Raw genomic sequence first — 13541 nt, 5'->3', positions numbered from 1 at the left:
TTCACAAAATGACTTAAAGGAAGGGGGGAATCGAACAAAAAAGAAAAAAATACCAAAATGAAAAAGTAGTGAAAAGCTGAGAAAAAAAAGACACAAAAGGAAGAGAAAAAAAAGAAAGAAAAATTTAGAAAAAAAAGCCAGAAAAAGAGAAAAGAGAAATGTAGGAAAAAAAGTAAATAGAGAGCAAAAATAAAAAAGTAACAAAAAAGTAGAAAAAAACACGGAAAAAGAAGAAAAAGTTTGTGTTGCATTCAAATAATTTCCAATGATATCAAGTGAATCTTGTTGCCAACATTGTACTTCCACTAAAAATGTGATTAAGTACAGTTCTGTATCTTACAACCGACTAAATAAGCCCCCAAAAATGTTACTATTATGCGACAAAATATATCAGGAAAAAAAAGAAATGGATATCTTGTGAAAGAATTGTAAGAACAAACGACGTTTGTAGACCGTACAACCTTTGCAATAGTACATGAGTCAATTCATTCAAAAGAGAAAAATAATTTTGCATTGCCGGAAACTCAGCAAAATGTAACTTGATGTCAAGTTTTAGACATGTTTGATAATGAATTATCCTACCACACTGGGGATTACGGTTGCTCACTGTTGTTTCAAGCATTGCTCACCGACTTTGTGTGAACGCTCAGACCCGTGGAAAATTACAGGGAACATTGATGTAGTCGTAACCATATTAAGTCGCAACCATTTACAGACCTCGCTTATGGGATGTATCATCAATCAAGCATTTTTTTCTTCTCGTCCTTTATGATGTCAATAAAGCATTTTGCTGCTACAACTCATTTGAATCATGATTTGATACGATACAAGTGCTTCATTTGACCGCCGTGGATGTTTATGTTTACCTTCGGCTTGTCCATGGCGAATATCAGCTTCTCCGCACTCTTCTTCCCACTTTCGGGCTCCTTCTGCCGGCTGACAACTAGCATAAAATCGTCGCAGTAGCCGCCAAAAGTGACCACCGACGGGTAGCTGTACGAAGCTAGCGTGTGCTACAAAAAACAAGAGCGATAGTGGCGTTAATTCCCGAATCTTCAACACGGTGGTCCATGTTCTCAATTTTCGGAAGTGACCATGGTGTTGTCCAGCACGCAGAGTCCGTCTTCGTTGACCGCCACCCAGGATGGGCCCTGCTCTTGAGAAGTGGGCGGCAATGGCGGCTATTAAAAAAAAGTCATCTTTACCACCAATGCAATATGAATCAAAATACAGTGGTACCTCTGTATACGAGCACCTTATACAAAACTCTTGTTCTCTATACAAAGGAAAATCCAGTTTATGTGCAGTCCCAGAGGCCACCACATGAGACCACTCACAACCAGCATCAGCTCATCCAGTTTGCGCATGCAAACTACTACAGGCAAAAGAATAAAACATCTTCTTGACTCCTTCCGGGAGAGTGATATCTAAGAGGGGATTCCCAGCCCCCTTACATCAGGTATGAGATACAGAGGGAGAAGTCTTGCTTTCTGCAGCAGCAAACATCTGCTTTCAGACTTCAAACATCAAGATATAAAACTGTAATTTCCTGAGAAGCATCAACAATAAGAGGGACACAATCATGAAGTGGAACACACTTTATTGGATATTTTAAACTTTTTTAACAGATTAAAGACGAAAAAGTGGGTGTGCAAAGTTATTCAGCCCCATTGAGTTAATACTTTGTAGCGCCACCTTTTGCTGTGATTACAGCTGCAAGTCGCTTGGGGTATGTCTCTATCAGTTTTGCAAATGGAGAAACTGATATTTTTGCCCATTCCTCCTTGCAAAACAGCTCGAGCTCAGTGAGGTTGGATCGAAAACGTTTGTGAACAGCAGTTTTCAGTTCTTTCCACAGATTCTCAATTGGATTGAGGTCTGGGCTTTGACGTGGCCATTCTTACACCTTGATATGTTTTTTGGTGAACCATTCCATTATAGCTTTTGCTTTAGGTTTTGGATCATTGTCTTATTGGAAGACAAATCTCGTCCCAGTCCCAGGTCTTTCAGGTTTTCATCCCGAATGGTCCTGTATTTGTCTCCCTTCATCTTTCCATCAATTTTAACCATCTTCCATGTCCCTGCTGAAGAAAAGCAGGCCCAAACCATGATGCTGCCACCACCATGTTTGACTGTGGGGATGGTGTGTTGTGAGTGATGAGCTGTGCTGCTTTTAACATCTTGCATTGTTACCAAAAAGTTTGATTTTGGTCCGACCAGAGCACCTTCGAGGTAAGATCGAACCATAAGATGCAGGGGTGGGGTGGTTGGTGGGTGTTGGTAAACCTGCAGTCTGGCCTCTCTGCTGATGAGGGGTTGCATGGGACAGCAACTCACCCCCTGTTGTGCCGTGGGCTAATGTTCAGTGTCAGGTTGGGAAGAGCGAAGTGGAATGAATTTTCGGTGAGTCTGAGTGTGTTCTTGACTTTAGCCACCTCCCACTAGTGGGATATAGTAGATAGATAGAAAAAATGTGCTGAAAAATGTTTTAGTTTTACATTCATTTAAAGTTACAGTAATTTTAATCATAGGTGTACAGTGAGTGCTTGTGCATCATGAATGAATGAATGAATGAATGAATAAATGAAAACTTTATTTCGAACATTAAAGTAAAACAGGACAAAATCAATAACGCACTATTCCCAATCTCTCGTATCACCCATTATCTTCATCTTTGTATTTCGCCAGCAATGTTTTTATGTATTTAAATTCGAACAAGTGAATAATTGGACATTGTTTGATCTCGTCTTGTAAATTGTTCCAAAGTTTGACTCCACACACAGACACACACATACTTTTCCTGGTGGTTCTCACCTTTGGGATTATGAATTCACTATAGCCCCTTAAATTATAATTTCCCTCTTTCCGAATGAATAATTTTGGGATGTTTTCCGGCACTATGTTTTTGTTGACCTTAAATAGCAGTTGTGCAGTGAACAATTCTACTAAATCATCCAATTTTAATAATTTGGACTGCAGGAATAAAATATTAGTATGATCCTACCCTGTGTATGGTTCTAATTGCATGTTTTTGGAGGATAAAAAGGGGCTGTAGTCAACTTTTGTAATTATTGCCCCAGACTTCTGCGCAATATGTTAAGTATGGCAGAACTAGAGAACAATATAATAAATACAATGCATTCTAGTTTAAAATGACTTTGGCTTTATTAATTATTGAAATGCTTTTAGATACTTTAGTTTGTATTTGTCTGATGTGTGTTTTCCAGCTTAATTTATTGTCTATTATGACCCCTAAAAACTTAATTTCTGATACAGTGTCTATCATCACCAGTCTCTCGATCTCATATCGTCAACATACGCAAATTGCTCCCTTTATTAATGATTGCAGATCCTGCTTATTAAGCAAATGGTAAATAAATAAATGCTATATTGTCTGCATTTATATAGCGCTTTTCAAGTCACCGAGAGAAAGCACTTTACAATGTGCTTCACACTCATCCATTCACACACACACCGATAGCAGTGTCATCCTACTACCTGCTTATTGGGGACATTACGCATTCAGTGTCTTGCCCAAGGACACTTTGATGTTTAATTCAGAGGAGCCGGGAATCGTACCTGAGACCTTTTAATCCCAAGACAAGCACTTGCCTAGCTACTTCTGCCCCAAGCGATAATTAACCTTTAAACACTACATTTTTCACAATTCTTTACTATTTGAAGGCGTTCAGTGATCAGGAAGATGTGTTTTATAGCTATTTACGTGTATGCTTTTGGTAGGACGGGAGCGGACCAATTAGTTTTAATTTATTTGATACCGGGAAAATTCGATCTTTACATGAGCAATCCGAGCTAAGAGCTCGACCCTGGAACGTAGCAAGTTCGCAAAAAGAGGTACCACAGTAACAGGTTTTTACTCAAAAGACGAGCAAGGCAGATTTTAGTCATACCTTGACGCTGAAGAGTTTGGCCCCGAACAAGGGCCACCTGCGTGCCACCGTCAAGTAAATTCTCACACACTCGGCTGCGCTGCAACCTCGGAGGGAAGCCCATTTGGCCGCCAGACGCTCGCTCAGTTCCCTGCAAAAAAGTAAATGAAATACAGTGAAAATAGATAAATGACAGAGCGCTAAGCCACGCCCACCAATGTTATGGTATCCGTGTATCACACGTGGAGCAAATAGGGCGGTTGAAACAACAGCATGTGACTCTTCAGCAGCTTTTACTGATAGCATAGCCGTATAATTTGTTCTTTATTATGCAAACTCATCCCAAAAGACAGTAGAAAAGGGTCTCAATTATTATATCTATGAGTAAGTCGTCAGTCCCGTACCAAATTCACATCGGAATTGATTTAGATTTGTCAGCTCTGACGGACTTACTGCAAATGTAAAGCAGTGTATGTACATTTTATTGTTTTCCCTTCTAACAGACCTTAATACGCTTTAGTTATGTCACCTCACTCTTATTTCTTGATTCTATAATAGAAGTAAAAATATTTTTGGGCCGTCTTTGCAGATAACTTTAGAAGTTCATAACCTATGACTGAATTAACCCCTCTCTAGATATCTAGTCGGAACACTGCTCAAGTAAAAATATGCTATTCTTTTCAAGTATTTTCACACAACAAAAGTAAAGAGTTCAACAATATGACATGTGTTTAACACTGCTATGTGAAATGAATAGATCAAGCTCTCACAACCTAAGACACTGGTCAAGTAGAAATGTGCAACTGCACTTCAAATATTTTGTTTGCAACAAAAGTCAGATGTTTGACAATAGTAAGTGACTATCCAATCCCTCTCTTTACGTGATGTCATGTGCTTCATAACGTATTGTTGTTACTGAGCATGCACGGCGTGTCCCCTAATTTTTACATTAGTGTGCTATAGTTTACTTGCGAGTGACATGAGAGTAAACACCCATCCACGCACCACGCGTCGTGTCAATTTATTCGAGGAAAAGAACTGCTTTTTTACTATCAATAACAGTAACTCCGTTGTAAAAAATAAATAGTTAGATTACGCCGTTGCTGAAAAAAATTATGTAACTGCGTTATTCGTAACACAGAATCATCTTGCGGGAGGAAAAATATGTACAGATATGTACACTCTTATTCCTTTTTACATATCATTTTTTGTTATTGTTGTTGATTTTTTTCATTTTTTGTATAGTTTGCTAATGCAAATCCATTGCAGCCTGGTCATCCTTGAAGAGGGTATTACGATTATCTCATGTGCGGTCCCTTCTCAAGGTTTCTTTGTTTTCCTCATGCTGAGGTTTTTGAGTTTTTCCTTGCCCTCATGTAGGTTTCAGATCATAATAGTCTGTAGTTTGCAATAGTTTGTGGTCTATGCAGCTCTTTGAGACTCTGATTTAGGACCATACGAAAAAAACATGACTTGTATTAGAACTTCCTGTGTAAACACTGTACACCAAGGTTGCAGAGGAAATTCCATTGGCATTTTATGTTAATGACAATAAAGACGATCCTGAATCTGAAAATATGAAAATAACAACAGCAAAGACATTTCCTTTTTTCTCATGGGCTATTTTTCGGAAGATCTACCTAAAGAAGCAGACCTTACCCGAGCTGCTCAGCGCTAAAGCCGTTCTTGTAACGTTTGGGGTAGAATCTCTCCAGTGCCTGCAGGAGAATCAGCTGAGACTTGGGCTGAGCGGAGATGGACAAGGGCCCCGATGTAGGTGAAGAAGGAGCGGTGGTCGATCGCTCCAAGTCTCCATGCTCCACCTTCGAAACGAGAACCATTTCCCAACATTCGTTTAACAAATTCCACTCACCTCAGAAAGAAATGGTGCTTATCGTGATCGAATACCTGTGCCATGAGGGCGGCCACCTCCAGCGCCAACTCCTTGTTGACGGGGAAATGGCCCCGCTGCACGCTATCGTTCACCTGGTGAGCCAGCAGGAGGCGCTCACGGTCAGTCTCGCCCTTTACTTGAGAGCGGAAGCAAAGCCTGCCAGGTGAAGGGGAGGTTCTGAATTTCAGCTTTCATGTCAATGAAATATATACATTTACATATGGATAATAGGTGCAGACTTATACTTACACATTTTCTTTTCAATTTTAATGTTCGGATTAAAATAGGAAATGTAATTGATTGTTTAGCATCTATTGATGTATGTGTTTTATTTATGACAAAAACGATTTGTCAATATAAAATGTATGATTATGTTTGTTTGTTGATTCCTGCAAATAACAATCATATTATACGGAATTTCAAGACACATTTTAATGGATTTTTATTTCATTTATCTAGCAGTAGTCCCTGCAACGTGAAAAAACACTTTAAACTCAGATTTTATTCGTTTATTTTTTAAAGCATAATAAAAAAAGCATCACATAAAAATGTATATAAATGTTTGATTAGTTTTCCTTTACATGAAAGCATTGTTACATTTAATACTGTCATGTTTAGAAAACTATAATTCTGTAAATAACGCTTTAATAGAACATTGAGAGACGATCTATCTATCTATCTATCTATCTATCTATCTATCTATCTATCTATCTATCTATCTATCTATCTATCTATCTATCTATCTATCTATCTACCCTGGTCATATCCCTCGAGAGGGGTGACCGACAGCAAGACAAACATAAACAAAAACAAAGAAAATAAAAAGGGAAAAATCTGCAAAAAACACACAAAAATTTTTGGGACCATGGCCAACCCAAATGCCCAAAGACCCAAACAAGTTAAGCACTTCGGTTTCAGATGAAACGGGACACAAAAAGCATGTCACTCGGGTCAGGGTGACACAACACAATCTTCTGTTCAACAGCAGGGCCCGACAGCTTTCACTGGTTTACCCCTGCCGCATCATACATGTGCCCTGCTGATCCCTTAGAACGCGTCTAAACATCCCACTATCCTTTTACAACACCTCTCCACTCATTCCTATAGCCAACAAGAGCTCTAGCTTCCACTATATTTAGACCTCTTTCCTGCAGTGCACTCATAACACCATCCATTCATGTCAATCGCGGCCTTCAGAGACCATTTAAATAACAAATAAACAAACCAGCACATTTTTCCACACTAATAAAATGCTAGATTCTTGAATAATCATCTATACTGATACAAGATACCGATACTGGTAGTCATTAAGAAAATTGACTCATATTTTCAAATAAAATACTTTAAAATCACAATGTATTTTTTTCTCAATACATACATAACATTACTGGCCATTTTATTAGTCCTCTAATTTTCCCCTTGGGTAGAGTAAAACATGTCATTATTAATTTTTTTCTTTTACTTTATTTATTTTATATTTATTTTCCGATTGTTTTTCTCTGTATTTCTGGAAAAGGAGAGCAATCATTGCATTTTGCACATACATAAACATCATTAAATACAATTGGGCCATTTCTTCAAATAGATATTATTGTATATGGTTTAAACCTCATGGCTTGAGTTGCTTTTGTGACACAAACCATGTACTTATATGTGAGATAACCAAGACATTTATGAATATTTTTTTGAGTTCCAACCACTTAAAATGTTCAGTACCATCAGACCAATTGTTTTTCATTTATTTATTCCCCTGCACCTTAGGACAATACAGGTTCTAAAAGTGACTATAAAGAAAACTATCTGTACTAATATAAACACATTATATTATACATAAATAAAGTATATAATGTATAATCTGTAGTCTGTGCAGCCCTTTGAGACTCCTTGTGATTAAGGGTGTCACAAATAAACGTGACTTGACTCGACAAACAAAATCACAAAATGTAATTCCCTATTGTGCGGCCACTAGAGGGCAGCGGATACCGGTACCAGCGACCTTCATCAGTTTCAAAACCAAAAAAAATGAGCCTGATATGGTCACGGATACAGATACTGGTGTCTGTACTTTTGCAATGTTTCATTTTAATAATAATAATAATTTACTTGTATTGTCATTCTTTGTAACCATGCACACAGAACGAAATGTCGATACACCTGACCCGTACAGTTAAACTGTAGCGAGCCGATGCAGCCGCAGCCAAACAGGGCGCAGCCATTTTAGTCATTAGGTGAGCAAACCCCCCATTCCACCCCTTAATGCTGAGCGCCAAGCAGGGAGGCAATGAGTACCAATGTTGTAAGTCTTAGGTATGACTCGGCCGAGGCTCGAACCAGCGACCTCCCAGTCTCAAAGCGGGCGCCCTACCATCTAGGCTACCGAGCTGGTATAAAAGTAAAACAACAACTTTTAAATCATTTGTTGTCAAAAACAAGAAAAAAAAGCGTCAATGTTTAAAACGTTTGCCAATACTCACAAAATATATTTTCAATGTTAAAATTTTCCTTTAAAATTATGGATACATTAGATAGAATAGATAGATAATTTATAGACTCTTCTCTTATTTTTTAGATAAAAAATGTAAATGACATGAAAAGGATAATAGATGTGAATGGAATAATGCTGTCATCTTGATTCAACTCATGAATTTTGCAAACATTCTACCTGTTCTTGTAAGTCAATCGAACGATACGTGTCCCCTCATTCTTCGCCGGGTGCTGCTCCTTGAGGGCTTGCTCCCACTTGGAAATAACATCGCAAATCTAGAGGAAAACAAAAATATGAAGCTGAATATTTATGAACACTGTATTAAACAGCATTGACGATGCACCCAAAAATCTATCCAGCGCACAAAAACCAGGGCTCGAATTTGCGAAATTAATTTACTTGCAGATCCATCCAGAACCACAGCGCATGCAGGTACAAACAATACGGGTTTCCTCTACGGAATGTCTTAAGTGCTGTATTTTGAAAACGATATCAGCACGAGATTGAGTAAACGAAAGTAAGCATGCATGTGTGCTGGAGCATATACTCAAGGAGGGATGGGGAGTTGGCAAGGGGGCAACGGAGGAAATCGTCACTACTATTGAACTGGTGGATGCACCTTCCATATAACTTTCATCGTAATGTGATAAACATGATGTTTCTGCTCGACCCTGGTGTTAAAACAGCTTGACATTTTTTGCTTCAGGAGCCACAGGAGTCTGTCTGTTCACATTATTGACTCCACATGAACAATATTCTCATTCTCTTGGGTGGAAAAAGCTTGTTTTACATTCAAATAATTTGCAAATATATCTAGTCAGTCTTTTTGCCAACACTGTATTGTGGAACTAAGCAAATTAATCCACAAAATGTAAGAAAAGGGATTGGTTAATAAATAAGTAATGAAAATCTCGTAAAAGCAACTGACGTTTTGGGACCGTGCAACCTTTCCAATTTTCATTCATTCATTATCTGCACCGCTTATCCTCAGTGTGGTCGCGGCGGTGCTGGAGCCCAGCCCAGCCATCCTCGGGCAATGGGAAGGGGACACCCTGAACTGGTTGCCAGCCAGTCGCAAGAGACAGACAATTCGATCGCTCATTCACACCTAGGGACAATTTAGACACGCCAATTAACCTAACATGCATGTTTTTGGAATGTGGGAGGAAAGCGGAGTGCCCGGAGGAAACCCACACAAGCACGGGGAGAACATGCAAACTCCACACGGAAGCTTCGAGCTCATGACCTTAGAATTCTGCTGCACACGCGCAAACCACTACTCCGCCGTGCTGCCCCTTCCCAATATTACATTAGCCAATTCCTTAAAGGTGTGGTGTGTTGTTTGAGGTGTCCTCAAAAAGTTGAAAGTGAAATATTTTATTCAGTTCAAGAGTTCAATCAGAGTTCAAGGAACCCTGTTTTATTTTGCATCACGCCTATCTACTTTTATCTTACTTTTATCATTAGGTTTGAGTGCTGGGAAGAGACATGCTCGTCCCTGCAGGGTTTTTTGTTTGTTTGTTTGTCAGTGGCGCAAAAAAATGGTGAAAGTAAGAAAAGGTCTGTCTCAGGTTAAGTCCAAACTCCAACCCAAACCTCAAAAAAAATTTTAAAAAAGAAGAGTTTTTTCTAGCACGTGTAAATCATGTGTTACGATGCCTTCCTCTCCTTGCTTGAAGTCATAATTCCAGTTTTGTTTGTGTGAATGCTCAGACCCGTGGGAGCATAGAGGGAACATTGCACTGCAGGTTTTAATCCTATTTATATCGAAGATTACGTCAAGTCACCTTTGCTGTCTGCAGTAAACAGTGCTCCAGATCTTTTCCGGACGGGTCGTCGGTGAAGAGAGCAAAGCCCGAAAGCTGAGGACTACGCATGCCGATCTTTTGGTTCAATGTGTTGAGAAATTCCTCCACAGTGGTAGAGCCGTCAAAGCCTACAACCTGTGGGAAGGGGAAAACTATGACAATGGGGATCATCGAAAATTAGAGTTAAGACCTAAAAAATCCAGAAAACCCGGCCTATACCGACTGATTAGCTTTAGTCGGGGGACCGAGCCCGAAGTAAACCCGATGTTTACATCGGCGCCGAAGTAAACCTGGTGGCCCAGGGCAATACTACAAGGCCCATTGTATGGTATTGAAAGTCCACTGACTTTTAAGGCCAATCCTGTGCCATCCGGTGGCCCATCAGTGGTACTGCAACCCCTGTTTCAGAAATCCGCTTGGTGGCCAGAGACATAAAGGGAAAACATGCACATCTTCATTTCGGCGTCGAAGTAAACCCAAAGATTTACTTAAGTGCCGAAGTGAACCGGAAGCTATACTTCGGAGTCGAAGTGCGCACTTCGGGTTTACTTAGGGCAGAGTCCCTTAAAACAAGTGTGCATTTCGAAGTACGACGCACACGGTGAAGTGCAGCGAAATGAAACTAGACAAAATGGCACTGAAAATAAAATCATATTCTGCAGAAAAATGGTGAAATATTTGCCCAAAAAGCAGAAAGTTCATGAAGCTTGTAAGCTATTGATGAGAAGCGAATGACTTCTGACATAAGCCAACTAGAGGTGGAAAGAGGAAGTGGCGCATCTTTGACCGTGACAAAAAGGATGAAATTTTCTTTAGATTTTGTGATTTGTCAAGACAAGTCAAATCATGTTTAATTTGTATAGCCCCTAATCACAAGGAGTCTCAAGGGGCTGTATAGATAACAAATTATTACAAACTACAGACTATTAATACACCATCCCCTGATCTAAAACCAACATGAGGGCAAGGAAAAACTCAAAATCTCAACATGAGGTAAATGAAGAAACTTTGAGAAGGACCACACATGAGGTAATCCCCCTTCCAGTATGACCAGGCTGCAACGGATGTTGCAATAACAAATAATACACACATATTGTCAACAGGAAATATAGGTCATTCATAAGCTATAGAATATAAGTGTGTCTTAAGCCTAGATTGAAACAGTTCCACTGAGGTTCCAGATTGAATCTCAGGGGGCAGAGCATTCAACAACATCGGGGCCTGAGCCGAAAACGCTCTCAAACCTGCCAATTTCTTCTTTGCTCTTGGGATCACGAGTAGACCAGCGTTTTCAGAACTAAGGCTTGGAGTTCAACTGATAGTGTGGTAAGCATATTCATTATGATAATATATAATAATATAAATAAATTAAATAACTTTGGACTCAGGATAGAACCCTGTGGTACTCCACAACAGATGTCCAAGTATTCAGATGACAACCCTCCCATTTTGCCATATTGCTTCCTCCCCGTCAAATAACTTTGAATCCATTGCAAAGCCACGCCCCTGATACCATATTTTTCCAGTTTTTTTAATAGTATATTATGATTAACGGTATCAAATGTTTTTTTAAGTCAATGAATACGCCAACTGCGTATCTGTTTTTTTTCTATGCTATGGGTGATTTCTTCTACTGCATCAATAATAGCCATTGTTGCTGATCTGTTTGCTCTAAAACCATATTGATAAACCATATGATAAAGTTATCTTAATAGCATTACTTTGGCAGTGAAGTTAGTTACTCAAGTAAAAATACTGTTACTTCAGAAAAATATTACTCAAGTGGAAGTAAAAAGCAGTCATCTAAATAATGACTTGAGTAAAAGTAAGTGCATGCTGTGTAGATTCTCCAAGGAGAACAAAACAAAAAACAGCGAGAGAGAAACCCCGGCCCGATTTAACGATTGAGATTTTAAACCCTAACCCCGCCCCAGTGCCCATGATCTTACTTCTATCTAATATCATAAAAATACCTGAAACACTTTTGGGATTAGACGTGTAAAAGCTTTACCATTAAATTTCCTCTCAATATTTCTCACCTGGTAAGTGTTATTCATAAAGTGCACCGGGATGCTGAAAGGCAGGGAATGGTGGTAAGGGTTTCTAAGCAGGATGGAAACAATCTCCATGCGGGACGGCTTGGCTTCACGCTCGCCACTGCGCAGCGTTCGCTCCATTGAGCGCTGGCAGTACGCTGCGTACTTGCCCACGTCGCTGCTGCAAAGGAAAATAATAATTAGAAGTATAATATTGAATGAAAATACAAAAGTACTGAAAAAAAATCAAGGATAATATAAAACAGTACATTTTTTTTCTAAAATGAAAGTATTTATTACATCAATTCAATCATAGACTTCTTCCCATTTAGCCAGCATCTCTCCAATCTTGAATCAACAAAGTCTCGCGGATTTGCAATTGGCACTCACATGAACACTGTGGTCATGTTTTTCTATTATTTCTTGCTTCAGTGGCACTAGGTAAGGCTTTAAGCTATTGTCTCACCTGTTTTTCAGCTAAGATGCCCATGCTACATTCTTTTGCAGGCATTTGATTGCAAAAAGAAATTCAGGCGAGAATAAAAACATTCTATTCATGTGTGTACCAAATTAGATTACTCAATGTTAGTAGCACTTAATAATAATAATAATAATTTCCTTTGTATTGTCATTCTTTGTAACAATGTACACAGAACGAAATGTCGATACACCTGACCCGTTGTAGCGAGCCGATGCAGCCGCAGCCAACAGAGGGCGCCGCCATTTTACCAATGTTATAAGTCTTAGGTATGACTCGGCCGAGGCGCGAACCAGCGACCTCCCAGTCTCAAAGCGGGCGCCTTACCATCTAGGCTACTTGCAGTGATTATTTCAGTTTGGGACAAAACTTCAGAGTGTTACATCTCTAAAGAGAACCAAAACCGTCTGTATTCTCCAAAGGTTTCAGGACCAGCATTCAATTTTACTTTGGGTATGTTTTGGATTGGGATTTTAGATGAATTTTACAGGAACTTTAAGGTTTTAAGTGTTTTCTTTTTTATGGTCTATTCAAAGTTTTCTGTAAACTTTGTTTTACTAGCGCGTGTGCGGCGCCGTTCTGAGGTCGTGGGAACCTCCTGCGTGGGTTTAAATCCAGTTCCCGGCCTTACTGTGCGGAGTTTGTATGTTCTCCCCGTGCTTGCGTGGGTTTCCTCCGGGCGCTCCGGTTTCCTCCCACATTCCAAAGACATGCATTTCAGGTGGATTGGCCGGTCCAAATTGTCCCTCGGTGTGACTGAGCGAGTGAGTTGTCTGTCCATGTGTGCCCTGCAATTGGCTGGCAACCAGTTCAGGGTGTCCCCTGCCCACTGCCCGATGATTGCTGGGATGGGCTCCAGCACCCCCGTGACCCTACTGAGGATAAGCGGTGCAGCTAATGAGATGAGATGTTTTACTAGTGTACAGCACTTTGTCTTCTGTTTTAAAGGG

At 39.7% G+C, this 13541-nt stretch overlaps 1 protein-coding gene across 1 annotated transcript in view; it reads right to left on the bottom strand.

The window, feature by feature from the left end:
* plekhh1 (pleckstrin homology, MyTH4 and FERM domain containing H1) overlaps window positions 1-13541 on the bottom strand; it is a 79995-nt gene that overhangs the window by 1918 nt on the left and 64536 nt on the right. Inside the window, exons 22-29 of the mRNA XM_088354007.1 lie at window positions 12117-12294; window positions 10057-10212; window positions 8447-8544; window positions 5799-5940; window positions 5550-5713; window positions 3912-4041; window positions 1095-1181; window positions 867-1013 (exon numbers count right to left, since the gene is read on the bottom strand). Coding sequence (XP_088210133.1) covers window positions 867-1013; window positions 1095-1181; window positions 3912-4041; window positions 5550-5713; window positions 5799-5940; window positions 8447-8544; window positions 10057-10212; window positions 12117-12294 — 1102 coding nt within the window. The remainder of the gene's footprint in view (window positions 1-866; window positions 1014-1094; window positions 1182-3911; window positions 4042-5549; window positions 5714-5798; window positions 5941-8446; window positions 8545-10056; window positions 10213-12116; window positions 12295-13541) is intronic.

This window comes from Urocampus carinirostris, chromosome 15, assembly GCF_059441175.1.
Source record: "Urocampus carinirostris isolate Australia breed hairy pipefish chromosome 15, RoL_Ucar_1.0, whole genome shotgun sequence".
NCBI classification, from domain to species: Eukaryota; Metazoa; Chordata; class Actinopteri; order Syngnathiformes; family Syngnathidae; genus Urocampus; species Urocampus carinirostris.
Note: the sequence above shows the minus strand (reverse complement) of the source record. Positions and strands in the feature narration are given on the sequence as shown.